The sequence below is a fragment of the Schistocerca americana genome, chromosome X, assembly GCF_021461395.2.
Source record: "Schistocerca americana isolate TAMUIC-IGC-003095 chromosome X, iqSchAmer2.1, whole genome shotgun sequence".
Taxonomy (NCBI): Eukaryota; Metazoa; Arthropoda; class Insecta; order Orthoptera; family Acrididae; genus Schistocerca; species Schistocerca americana.
Genome location: NC_060130.1, coordinates 814,616,542 through 814,631,107, shown reverse-complemented (window position 1 = coordinate 814,631,107; position 14,566 = coordinate 814,616,542). Strand labels below are relative to the sequence as shown.

Below are 14,566 nucleotides of genomic sequence, written 5' to 3'. Positions count from 1 at the left end.
AAAGGAAAATTGCACCTTGTGGCTTTTATTAGGTACTAACTGACAAACACAGCACTGCCCAGATATTATTTTTGCCACGATATACTGTATTTGAAGTGTAAAATCGAAAAAAATTCATTTCCATGTATTCGTGAAAGCACCTTTGAAATTCTGAAATGAACTTACAAAGAAATATGCTTAATGTACAGCTGTGGACAGAATTAGTGAAACCCCTCGCCTACTCGTTATGCTCAACTGCAAAACATTACTGTCTGCTCCGGAGTATAACAGGCTAAGAGATGCATTGCTACCAACATACTGTCAATCTCATATGTACCTAGCGTATCTTAAAGCTGAGAGGAAAACTGTAATCTATAAGCATCACAGCCAGTTGCAACAACTCGCTCGCTTCTTTCTGCATCATCAAGCGGACATCGCAAACAAAACAGATTTTCAAACTGCCTTGCATTTTCCTTTCCACGATGTTTTAAGCTATTCGCGACTAACACATTATTTTCTCTATACCGTTTATCATACACTGAAGGCAAAAAAAAAAAAAAAAAAAAAGAAAGGCAACACCAATAAGCAGTTGTACGACCTAAACGAAAGTTGGTAGGTGTGTTTCTACATCTACATCCTGAGCGCTTGACAACTGGCCCGATGCCCCACCCTGTGAAGATGCGCTTGTCACACGGTGTCTGGCGCAGATTTATAAAAGCTCTCTGGCTGTTTATACATGGTGAGTAAGACGTGCTCTCACGAGATCATCTAATACAAATTCTTTTTCGGTTAGGATCCATTAATTAACTCAGAGTTCAATGGAGGTGATCATTGCATTATTTAAATTCAACCTTCAGGAGAATAAACGCTCTTTCGTGGCATGTGATCTGTGGCTTTTCTGTGCGCGAACTGTCAGTGTGATCTCGTCGTTCGTAACTTAGTAGAATAAATACTAGGATCGACATTCACTTTTGCATGAAACAATATTTACCAATTTTTCTATGTTTTTGATGGATGGAACTGAAAATTGCTGGCCATCTACGATAGAACCATACGTAAAGTCTCGATCATTATGAATACTTACAAGCCAAGGGAGACACAGGTAGTCTGGGAGTTGTCAGAATTATCGGAATTCTTGCCAGCATGGCGAACTTAGTTTCTGGCCGTCCTCTACCACTACCACTGCGAAACCCGACAATTGACATGCTGACCCCGTGAGGATATGGACATAACAACGGGCATAATAGTAATTTAGTGTGGCTAATGGCCTGGCTTACGTCTTTTCAATAGGCCAGTATTTCGGCGAATAGCGTGTTCCTAACCCACTAGGGAAAGTGGACTTACAGTTTAATGTGGAATCAGAACCACTTTTCGCTCCTGGCGGATCTTTAGGGCACTGACAGGTGAAGGCTAGGTTAAAGGCAGACTGAAAATTTTCCGCTGATCGACGGGGACACGGTCCTGCAACCTTTCGGTTGCTAGGCTCGCGCTTTGCAACTTTTTCATTTTTATTTTTTGTATATGACGAACTAAGAGTATGCACGAATTACACTGGGTAAAATGAAATGTAGTTCTTAATAGTTGAAAAAAAAAAGACATCTTTTCTGACGAAGAAGAGAGAGGACAGGAATAGAGAATAAAATAACTGCATTCGCAACAAAACTATTGATGTATTCTAATTAAATAATGGCAACTTTCTGTCGTTAATAACCTCGAAATAATACATGCTTCACCTTATAAATAAATAAAAATGAATTTCCTTTTTTTGGAAATTGGTGAAGATACTGCACCCACTCATTTGATGAGATTAAAATGAAGTTGTTTCCTGTCTAGAAAAAATATCTCATTTTTAGTATACAATACCAGAACGCAGATGCAAGAGAACAGGGAACTTAACGAGAGCAAAGCTTTTCAATTCGTTCGAGTAGCTACTTTTAGTGTTCCTCGTTTGCCTTCTTCTATTTTTCACACGCAAATATGTCATTTATGCAAAACAGCTGTAATAGTGTAAGATACTCTTTTGCGACTTTTTCTATCTCATTGTGTCGATTACCTAGGGACTGGCGTGATAGTAAGCACTAGCGGGGATTACTAGATCACTACACACAGCATGTTGCCAAATGTTTCGCTTCTGTTCTCATCCTGCACAATTCGAAAACATTCCTCTTCAGAGTAGGACAAGTATAGCATCTCGGTTCTGAATAATATACAAGGCTGTACGTCCGATCATCCACAGAGCCTATGGGGTATCGTCTCAGTTGTGCGACTGGATTCGTGATTTCCTGTCAGGAAGGTCGCAGTTCGTAGTAATAGACGCCAAATCATCGAGTAAATCTGAAGTGATATCAGGTGTTCCCCAGGGAAGCGTCCTGGGACCTCTGCTGTTCCTGATCTATATAAATTACCTGGGTGACAATCTGAGCAGTTCTCTTAGGTTGTTCGCAGATGGTGCTGTAATTTATCGTCTATTAAGATCATTCGAAGACCAGTATCAGTTGCAAAGCGATTTTTGTGCCCCCTGCCGCCGTTGGATAAGCAGCTGAGCAGCAAGTCGTATACTCCTAGCTCACTCATTTGTTACATAGATTAATTCTTAATTTATTTGCGTGTTTTTCGTACTTGCATTGTGTAATTCATAAATTTCGGGCGTATTATAGTATTTGAGAGTTGTAGCATCGCGTTTTAGTACCTGAATAGTGTAAATTCGCGTAGTCGTTTGTCTACTGTTTTGTTTTGAACGGCCAGTGTCGGTTGGTCGCAGTCAGTGTGCCCCCTGCCGCCGTTGGATAAGCAGCTGAGCAGCAAGTCGTATACTCCTAGCTCACTCATTTGTTACATAGTTTAATTCTTAATTTCTTTGCGTGTTTTTGGTTCTTGCATTGTTTAATTCATAAATTTCGGGCGTATTATAGTATTTGAGAGTTGTAGCATCGCGTTTTAGTACCTGAATAGTGTAAATTCGCGTAGTCGTTTGTCTACTGTTTTGTTTTGAACGGCCAGTGTCGGTTGGTCGCAGTCAGTGTGCCCCCTGCCGCCGTTGGATAAGCAGCTGAGCAGCAAGTCGTATACTCCTAGCTCACTCATTTGTTACATAGTTTAATTCTTAATTTCTTTGCGTGTTTTTTGGTTCTTGCATTGTTTAATTCATAAATTTCGGGCGTATTATAGTATTTGAGAGTGTAGCATCGTGTTTTAGTACCTGAATAGTGTAATTTCGCTTAGTCTCCTTCCGCCGCCGAGCAGTGTCAGCAGTGCGCAAGTAGCAGCATTACTGCATTTACGCCGGCCGAAGTGGCCGTGCGGTTAAAGGCGCTGCAGTCTGGAACCGCAAGACCGCTACGGTCGCAGGTTCGAATCCTGCCTCGGGCATGGATGTTTGTGATGTCCTTAGGTTAGTTAGGTTTAACTAGTTCTAAGTTCTAGGGGACTAATGACCTCAGCAGTTGAGTCCCATAGTGCTCAGAGCCATTTGAACTGCATTTACTAGGCAATCTTGTATTTTAATAACCGTTTAAATTTTGTCGATTTGTTTGCGCTCTCTGTAGATTAGTTCAGACGTTCTTAGCAAAACAGTTTTTAGCATGGATAGGGACTGCAACTGCTGTGTTCGGATGCAGGCTGAGTTGGCATCCCTTCGCTCCCAGCTTCAGGCAGTGTTGGCTTCGGTCACACAGCTTGAGGCTGTTGCCAATGGGCATCACTGTGGGGGTCGGGATGGGGGTTTGTCGGGGACGGCCAGCTCGTCCCACGCATCCCCTGATCGGACTACGACTGTGGTTGCCCGGGATACTGCCCGCATTGAGGCTGATCCCTCACCTGTGGTAGAGTGGGAGGTCGTTTCAAGGTGTGGCAGGGGGCGAAAGACATTCCGGAGGGCTGAACGGAAAGCCTCTCCAGTTTGTCTGACGAACCGGTTTCAGGCTCTGTCTCAGGCTGATACTGATCTTCGGCCTGACATGGCTGCTTGTCCTGTTCCAGAGGTTGCCCCTCAGTCTGCAAGATCCGGGCAGTCGCAGAGGGTGGGCTTACTGGTAGTTGGGAGCTCCAACGTCAGGCGCGTAATGGGGCCCCTTAGGGAAATGGCAGCAAGAGAGGGGAAGAAAACCAATGTGCACTCCGTGTGCATACCGGGGGGAGTCATTCCAGATGTGGAAAGGGTCCTTCCGGATGCCATGAAGGGTACAGGGTGCACCCATCTGCAGGTGGTCACTCATGTCGGCACCAATGATGTGTGTCGCTATGGATCGGAGGAAATCCTCTCTGGCTTCCGGCGGCTATCTGATTTGGTGAAGACTGCCAGTCTCGCTAGCGGGATGAAAGCAGAGCTCACCATCTGCAGCATCGTCGACAGGACTGACTGCGGACCTTTGGTACAGAGCCGAGTGGAGGGTCTGAATCAGAGGCTGAGACGGTTCTGCGACCGTGTGGGCTGCAGATTCCTCGACTTGCGCCATAGGGTGGTGGGGTTTCGGGTTCCGCTGGATAGGTCAGGAGTCCACTACACGCAACAAGCGGCTACACGGGTAGCAGGGGTTGTGTGGCGTGGGCTGGGCGGTTTTTTAGGTTAGATGGCCTTGGGCAAGTACAGAAAGGGCAACAGCCTCAACGGGTGCGGGGCAAAGTCAGGACATGCGGGGACCAAGCAGCAATCGGTATTGTAATTGTCAACTGTCGAAGCTGCGTTGGTAAAGTACCGGAACTTCAAGCGCTGATAGAAAGCACCGAAGCTGAAATCGTTATAGGTACAGAAAGCTGGCTTAAGCCAGAGATAAATTCTGCCGAAATTTTTACAAAGGTACAGACGGTGTTTAGAAAGGATAGATTGCATGCAACCGGTGGTGGAGTGTTCATCGCTGTTAGTAGTAGTTTATCCTGTAGTGAAGTAGAAGTGGATAGTTCCTGTGAATTATTATGGGTGGAGGTTACACTAAACAACCGAACTAGGTTAATAATTGGCTCCTTTTACCGACCTCCCGACTCAGCAGCATTAGTGGCAGAACAACTGAGAGAAAATTTGGAATACATTTCACATAAATTTTCTCAGCATGTTATAGTCTTAGGTGGAGATTTCAATTTACCAGATATAGACTGGGACACTCAGATGTTTAGGACGGGTGGTAGGGACAGAGCATCGAGTGACATTATACTGAGTGCACTATCCGAAAATTACCTCGAGCAATTAAACAGAGAACCGACTCGTGGAGATAACATATTGGACCTACTGATAACAAACAGACCCGAACTTTTCGAACCTGTATGTACAGAACAGGGAATCAGTGATCATAAGGCCGTTGCAGCATCCCTGAATATGGAAGTTAATAGGAATATAAAAAAAGGGAGGAAGGTTTATCTGTTTAGCAAGAGTAATAGAAGGCAGATTTCAGACTACCTAACAGATCAAAACGAAAATTTCTGTTCCGACACTGACAATGTTGAGTGTTTATGGAAAAAGTTCAAGGCAATCGTAACATGCGTTTTAGACAGGTACGTGCCGAGTAAAACTGTGAGGGACGGGAAAAACCCACCGTGGTACAACAACAAAGTTAGGAAACTACTGCGAAAGCAAAGAGAGCTCCACTCCAAGTTTAAACGCAGCCAAAACCTCTCAGACAAACAGAAGCTAAGCGATGTCAAAGTTAGCGTAAGGAGGGCTATGCGTGAAGCGTTTAGTGAATTCGAAAGCAAACTTCTATGTACCGACTTGACAGAAAATCCTAGGAAGTTCTGGTCTTACGTTAAATCAGTAAATGGCTCGAAACAGCATATCCAGACACTCCGGGATGATGATGGCATTGAAACAGAGGATGACACGCGTAAAGCTGAAATACTAAACACATTTTTCCAAAGCTGTTTCACAGAGGAAGACCGCACTGCAGTTCCTTCTCTAAATCCTCGCACAAACGAAAATATGGCTGACATCGAAATAAGTGTCCAAGGAATAGAAAAGCAACTGGAATCACTCAATAGAGGAAAGTCCACTGGACCTGACGGGATACCAATTCGATTCTACACAGAGTACGCGAAAGAACTTGCCCCCCTTCTAACAGCCGTGTACCGCAAGTCTCTAGAGGAACGGAAGGTTCCAAATGATTGGAAAAGAGCACAGATAGTCCCAGTCTTCAAGAAGGGTCGTCGAGCAGATGCGCAAAACTATAGACCTATATCTCTTACGTCGATCTCTTGTAGAATTTTAGAACATGTTTTTTGCTCGCGTATCATGTCATTTCTGGAAACCCAGAATCTACTATGTAGGAATCAACATGGATTCCGGAAACAGCGATCGTGTGAGACCCAACTCGCCTTATTTGTTCATGAGACCCAGAAAATATTAGATACAGGCTCCCAGGTAGATGCTATTTTTCTTGACTTCCGGAAGGCGTTCGATACAGTTCCGCACTGTCGCCTGATAAGCAAAGTAAGAGCCTACGGAATATCAGACCAGCTGTGTGGCTGGATTGAGGAGTTTTTGGCAAACAGAACACAGCATGTTGTTATCAATGGAGAGACGTCTACAGACGTTAAAGTAACCTCTGGCGTGCCACAGGGGAGTGTTATGGGACCATTGCTTTTCACAATATATATAAATGACTTAGTAGATAGTGTCGGAAGTTCCATGCGGCTTTTCGCGGATGATGCTGTAGTATACAGAGAAGTTGCTGCATTAGAAAATTGTAGCGAAATACAGGAAGATCTGCAGCGGATAGGCACTTGGTGCAGGGAGTGGCAACTGACCCTTAACATAGACAAATGTAATGTATTGCGAATACATAGAAAGAAGGATCCTTTATTGTATGATTATATGATAGCGGAACAAACACTGGTAGCAGTTACTTCTGTAAAATATCTGGGAGTATGCGTACGGAGCGATTTGAAGTGGAATGATCATATAAAACTAATTGTTGGTAAGGCGGGTACCAGGTTGAGATTCATTGGGAGAGTGCTTAGAAAATGTAGTCCATCAACAAAGGAGGTGGCTTACAAAACACTCGTTCGACCTATACTTGAGTATTGCTCATCAGTGTGGGATCCGTACCAGGTCGGGTTGACGGAGGAGATAGAGAAGATCCAAAGAAGAGCGGCGCGTTTCGTCACTGGGTTATTTGGTAACCGTGATAGCGTTACGGAGATGTTTAATAAACTCAAGTGGCAGACTCTGCAAGAGAGGCGCTCTGCATCGCGGTGTAGCTTGCTCGCCAGGTTTCGAGAGGGTGCGTTTCTGGATGAGGTATCGAATATATTGCTTCCCCCTACTTATACTTCCCGAGGAGATCACGAATGTAAAATTAGAGAGATTAGAGCGCGCACGGAGGCTTTCAGACAGTCGTTCTTCCCGCGAATCATACGCGACTGGAACAGGAAAGGGAGGTAATGACAGTGGCACGTAAAGTGCCCTCCGCCACACACCGTTGGGTGGCTTGCGGAGTATCAATGTAGATGTAGATGTAGAAAAGATTGCTGTATGGTGTGGCAGGTGGCAGTTGACGCTAAATAACGAAAAGTGTGAGGTGATCCACATGAGTTCCAAAAGAAATCCGCTGGAATTCACTTACTCGATAAATACTACAATTCTCAAGGCTATCAATTCAACTAAGTACCTGGGTGTTAAAATTACGAACAACTTCAGTTGGAAAGATCACATAGATAATATTGTGGGGAAGGCGAGTCAAAGGTTGCGTTTCATTGGCAGGACACTTAGAAGATGCAACAAGTCCACTAAAGAGACAGCTTACACTACACTCGTTCGTCCACTGTTAGAATATTGCTGCGCGATGTGGGATCCTTACCAGGTGGGATTGACGGAGGACATCGAAAGGGTGCAAAAAAGGGCAGCTCGTTTTGTATTATCACGTAATAGGGGAGAGAGTGTGGCAGATATGATACGTGAGTTGGGATGGAAGTCATTAAAGCAAAGACGTTTTTCGTCGCGGAGAGATCTATGTACGAAATCCAGTCACCAACTTTCTCTTCCGAATGCGATAATATTTTTTTGAGCCCAACCTACATAGGTAGGAATGATCATCAAAATAAAATAAGAGAAATCAGAGCTCGAACAGAAAGGTTTAGGTGTTTGTTTCTCCCGCGCGCTGTTCGGGAGTGGAATGGTAGAGAGATAGTATGACTTTGGTTCGATGAACCCTCTGCCAAGCACTTAAATGTGAATTGCAGAGTAATCATGTAGATATAGATGTAGATGTAGAGCTGCTTTTTGTTTAATGATAGGGTATCGCGTGCGGTCAGACCGCATCACTCCGCGAACATTCACATCCCACAAATTATGGCTAGTCGTGAGCCCAGACTTACCGCCGAACTGGACGCTGAAGACTGCGAAGCGGCTGATGTTGAAGAGGCCGAGCGTGCAGCCCAGGGTGGCGAACATGCAGCTCAGCCCGTGCGGCCAGCAGCCCTGGCCGCTGCCGCGCCCACCTCTGCCAGACCCAGTCCTACAACATCAACTTCTTATTATTTATCTGCTTCAAAATCTTAACCTCTATTTACAAAAGTTTTCATTTGATAATCAAAAACGAAGAGAAAGACTCATTCTTAACGACAATAGAAGTGGTAAGGACAGCCGCCGACCCGTGAGGGAGAGGTGGGGGGAGGCGGTCATGCGGGTCACGACCCATTCCCATCATATAAAAATTTAGTAGAATTGTTAAAATTTTCACATACATCAATTTCCAAATTTTGCACATAGCTTTATGAGAATAAAGAGGCTCGAAAAGTAACTGTCCCGAAAAGGGCAAGAAATTGTAGAACTTACAAGTTATGTTTCTCACCGTAAACCTCCGAGTTGCTTGCATGATAACCAGCTCCCACGGATGAGCTTGCAGAGAAGGTGCTAGTCAGGTAAGGACGCACATTCAAAAGCGGTCAGTAATACCGGATGATCAAAAAGTCAGTATAAAATTGAAAACTGAATAAATCACGGAATAATGTAGATAGAGAGGTACAAATTGACACACATGCTTGGAATGACATGGGGTTTAGAATCAAAAAATACAAAAGTTCAATAAATGTCCGACAGATGGCGCTTCATCTGATCAGAATAGCAATAATTAGCATAACAAAGTAAGACAAAGCAAAGATGATGTTCTTTACAGGAAATGCTCAATATGTCCACCATCATTCCTCAACAATAGCTGTAGTCGATGAATAATGTTGTGAACAGCACTGTAAAGCATGTCCGGAGATATGGTGAGGTATTGGCGTCGGATATTGTCTTTCAGCATCCCTAGAGATGTCGGTCGATCACGATACACTTGCGACTTCAGGTAACCCCAAAGCCAATACTCGCACGGACTGAGATCTGGGGACCTGGGAGACCAAGCATGACGAAAGTGGCGGATGAGCACACGATCATCACCAAACGACGCGCGCAAGAGATCTTTCACGTGTCTAGCAATATGGGGTGGTTCTAATAAAACCCCATGTCATTCCAAGCATGTGTGTCAATTTTTACCTCTCTATCTACGTTATTCCGTGGTTTATTGAGTTTTCAAATTGATACTGACTTTTTGATCACCCAGTATATCTGACACGGTTCGTGAGTATGTGGGTACGATGGGTAATAGTTTACAAGGAGTGAGGCAATGCGATGTGCTTTCAGTATGAAGGCGGTAGGAACTTTCTATCAAGTTTCGTGATCGTTTGGTTTGGCCGAAGAATTAGGGAGACGCCATATTAGATTTCGTCGCTTTTAGTTGAAGATTCTATGTGATTATTTTTATATTGTAACGTATATCCGCCGGCCGAAGTGGCCGTGCGGTTAAAGGCGCTGCAGTCTGGAACCGCAAGACCGCTACGGTCGCAGGTTCGAATCCTGCCTCGGGCATGGATGTTTGTGATGTCCTTATGTTAGTTAGGTTTAACTAGTTCTAAGTTCTAGGGGACTAATGACCTCAGCAGTTGAGTCCCATAGTGCTCAGAGCCAGTTTTTGAACGTATATCCTATCAATATATGATGTTCCAGTGCACCAGCTCATTGAGGATCTCACGAAAACGCGTAGGTATTGGTTCAATTTGTCGTAACAAAAAGGTGAAAACCATCATAGTGATTGTTAAGGAATGTTTGTATTTGGTTATTTTGGTATTATAACTTGTGTGTTATGAAAGTACGCCATTTAGCGGCAACAGTGTGTTGAAGATTTCTCACGATAATGATGGAAGCTGAAATAAATTAAAATTTGTGCCACGACCGGGGCTCGAACCCGAGTTTCCTTGCTGTCAACAAGTCACTCATTGTACAGGGATGGTAACAACAAATTGGTCTCTCGTTGGGGAAATGTGTTCATCGGCGGGGTGGCTATGTTGAGAAATAAATATTTAGAAACAATGAATAAAGATGGTGAATGTTAATAAAGTTTGTTTTAATTTAAAAACGTCTCAGTCTTTTCGCATAAAAGTTTGGAGGTATTACTTTTCACCACGCCCTTGTATTTGACGGGTTCGAGTCCCTGCCGTGGCACAAATTTTAATCATTTCTTCAGCTTCCACAGTTATCGTAGATAAAGATGAGACTTAAATGTCTCGGGGAAAATTAATTATAAGATCTAGAAGATTTATCAAATACGAGAGCATGCTGAAAAGTACTGCCTCCAAATTTTTATACGAAAATTCTGATAATTTTTAAATAAAACAAACTTTATTAACATTCAACATCTTTATTCATTGTGTCTAAATATTTATTTATCAATATAGTCACCCCGCCGATGAACACATTTCCCCTAACGGGAGACCAGTTTGTTGATACCACCCCTGTACAATGTGTGACTTTGTTGACAGAGCCACAACATTATCTGCTTACACCGTTTCATCGTTACCAAAGTGAAGTCCTGGAAGCCGTTCTTTAAGTTTTGGGAACAGATTAAAATCGTATGGGGCCAGGTCGGAATTGTATGGAGGATGATCGATGACAGTGAACCCGAGGCGTACGTCACAGCGCTCGTATGTGGTCTGGCATCGTCACGCTCCATGTGTGAACGAACTCTTCTGCGGTTAGAAACTCGATTACAGCACGCTGTTTCTCATGCACCGACATATTTACGCTACACATCACCAAGTTACACGCTACAATTCGGAGCCCTCTGGCGCCAGACGGTCGCAACTTGCCGAATAATATGTGTGACATATAATACCTCAACCGATATTGAGAACAGAATAAAAAATTCGGAATCAGCACTTTTCATCACGCCGTCGTGCATGTCGTTCTTGGTACTGTGGTGTCACCGCCAGACGCCACACTTGCTAGGTGGTAGCCTTTAAATCGGCCGCGGTCCGCTAGTATACGTCGGACCCGCGTGTCGCCACTGTCAGTGATTGCAGACCGAGCGCCACCACACGGCAGGTCTAGAGAGACGTCCTGGCACTCGCCCCAGTTGTACAGCCGACTTAGCCAGAGATGTATCACTGACAACTACGCTCTCATTTGCCGAGACGATAGTTAGCATAGCCTTCAGCTACGTCATTTGCTACGACCTAGCAAGGCGCCACAGCATTTGATATTATTTTATATTGTGGTTATAACACGTACCGTCAAGAGAGATGTTCTACAATTGTGGATTAAAGTTAAGTATTACATCAACTACGTACTTTATTTGCTACTATTAATTCCTTTAACTGTTCCAGACCTCACGCCAATCTGCGTGAGCTTAAGCGCGTGCCTTTCGGCTTCCTCTCAGTGTGACTTGGCTGTCTTGCCAAGTCACAACAGGTACGATTTGCTATAATTAAATGTCAGGTAATGATATATCGATGGATCACGATTAGAAATTCAGCACGCTGTAGTGGATAGAGGTTTCGAGCTACGAAATCTAACATAGCAGGGTGACATGCTGTTGTTTAAAAATATTTTTTTATCACTTTCGCGTTTCCAAAAGATTTTGGACTTTCTTGTTAATTTAACAGAAATATGTTCTGTAATATACAATGTTACATATCTATAATGCTGCCCTCTCTCAGGAATGGGTTTTTTGTCACTGTCAATAATTTACAAATTGCAGATCAAACACACAAATGCGAGTAAATATTCAAAACACACTGATCAGTTGATAAAAGAAATATCATTCATAATAAAAAGAATATAGTAAACTAACACATTCGGAATATAATTAAAAGGTAACCTGGTATCAACTGCCTGCAAAGTACGAAAGAAAACTTACAAACTAGTTACTTTAGGAGACTTTTCTCCAAACAAGAACATATTCACAATTCAAGGACATATGTAGGCGAAATGAATTCTGGTGTTGGTACAGAAATGTTCCTCCTGAAGATTTTCCACCTTGTTTCAGTTACATTGAACTACAAAGGAAGAAGTTTATTTTTCTCGCAATGAATTCCAATTTTCTGCACAAATTAAAACGTACTTCACAGAACCAGAACACGTCTTTACCACTGTGTGAACTTATCCTTAAGTACATGTTAAATAAAGAGTATGAAGTTAGCAGGTTCTCACATTCAAACATACAAAATTACAAAGAATGTATCAGTTAGTCAACTGGAGACATAAAGTCTTTGACTTACATAAATATGTGATCAAGATGGATGTTTACAAATAATATACTGACTTTGAATATAATGAATTGCTGCTGCTTTCAATTCGTCTGACGAAATGGCTTCCTGCCATTTATAATTATAGACCAACGCCTGGAATTAATTTTCAGAGTTTCTAAAAATAAAATTATGTTGTTGAGGCTACTTAATGAACCCTATTGAATATACACGTTACTGGATTCAATGATGGCTGGCTTCTAATCGCTGTTTGCTTGTAAATCAGCAAGGCATCTCACTTTCAGGATTTATGAAGGCAACTTACGATAATAGTTACTTCAGCATTTTCAGTACGTTTCGGAATTACTCTGGTAAATACTTTAATTTCTCCTTTATCCACAGCCCTGTCCATATGAAAGCAACATTTAACACATTTATAAACAATGTACCGGTTACACTAAGGTTAGTAGGGGGGAACATGAGAGGTCTAGATGGCCTTAACCTTTTAGATCTAAAAATGCAAAGTTATTGACAGCATTTCACGATCTGCATTAGCATATTCCAGTGTCAGTGTTTCAGAAACTGGCAATGTCAATACAGTCTGACGTCACTGTTTCTGGTGCTAAGCCAATTGTGCTTGTTATTGTCAAAGTCACTGACCTTCCCTCCCCTCACCTCCAATGTCATCATGCTCTCAGCAGATTGCCAGGGGACTCCACTGGTTTCAGGTAATTTGCTCTCTGTTCTATATCTGTGCTCTGTAGTATGAGGACCATAATAAATTTGGCAGATTGTTTATAAAATTGGCAGGATATGCTAAAAATACAGATGCACCTGTTCGAAAATTGAACATTTTATGCTCATGTGCATCGCACGCAGCCAGTACTGACATTGCACGCATGTTGTACTGACTCTGCATGCATGTCCCATGTTGCCTCATGACACTTTATGCAGATGATTTTGCTGCTGTATAAATGCGTCCATGCTTGGAGAAAAAAATTCATGTAATGTGGATGTAACTGCACATTGTAAGTAATTAGCTGCCTGATGTTAAGTGTATGTCCTCATATTTCAACACTTGCAATTTGTTAAGGACAATTAATTCGAACTCTTCCTTTTGAGCAATTGCAATAATCTAATCATTTGCAGGGATATAGTCCTTTTGTAAATAATAACAATGATAAAACAAAATAACTAATGGGTTATTAATAATAAAAATTTTTATGAGCAATACCTTTCAACAACCTTGTTTGGACCTTATTAGACGACATACAAACATATACAACAGTAAAATAACATAGTTTTTATAATGACACTTTTTCGTTCTTTAAGGATAACTATATAAATTGGGATCAGCGAAGTTTGACTTGACAGATTTGTAGTGGAATCGGTAAACGTGGAGTTTGGAGACATCCACAATACACATACTGATATGGACAGGCTTCGTGAACTGCACTGAAATTTTAGCCATCTTCACAATGGTTATTCCTTTACTGAAGATTGTGGCCAACTTAAAATCTGGCCTCGCAATGTAATCTGTTGCTGATAATGCCCTTCCTAATGGTAAAGTAAATGAACCTCATGGTGTTTCCTAATATTTTGCATGGTTTTGCCGAAAATAAAATTATTCACTAATTTATATAAATCCTTTTCAAAATCAAACGTCGCAAGAGCTCTCTTCTTGGTAGTTACATCAATGCATTCAGCCCCGTAGCCAGGCGACTAGCGCGAGTTTTGGTGTTCTCGTAAAGATAAGTCATTTTAGATTATAATAACATTTAGTTTAGTACTGATTACGTGGTAAATAGGTGTATCAGTGTGCTTTTTAAGCGCACAATTAAAGGTTCGTTTTTCTTTACGAAATATAGCAGAAAACGCGAAAAGATCGTACAGTCGGGTTATAGTCATATTTTCTGTTTACGTTTTGCCGCAGCAAATCTATAGAATTTCGTTTAATTGTTCTTTGCCCTCTCCAGCAATTTAACTGTAGCGTACCTCTTCATTATATAAAGTTTAAGTTGTTGTTTCAGAAACTTTGCACTGTTGACTTTGTTGACATACAGTTGCGTATAGGCCAAATTTGTGGAATCATATTTTCGTG

The 14,566-nt window shown here is 42.3% G+C and overlaps 1 protein-coding gene across 1 annotated transcript in view; it reads right to left on the bottom strand.

The window, feature by feature from the left end:
• LOC124556333 (sodium-dependent transporter bedraggled) overlaps window positions 1–14,566 on the bottom strand; it is a 446,423-nt gene that overhangs the window by 79,336 nt on the left and 352,521 nt on the right. Inside the window, exon 8 of the mRNA XM_047130303.1 lies at window positions 8,281–8,420. Coding sequence (XP_046986259.1) covers window positions 8,281–8,420 — 140 coding nt within the window. The remainder of the gene's footprint in view (window positions 1–8,280; window positions 8,421–14,566) is intronic.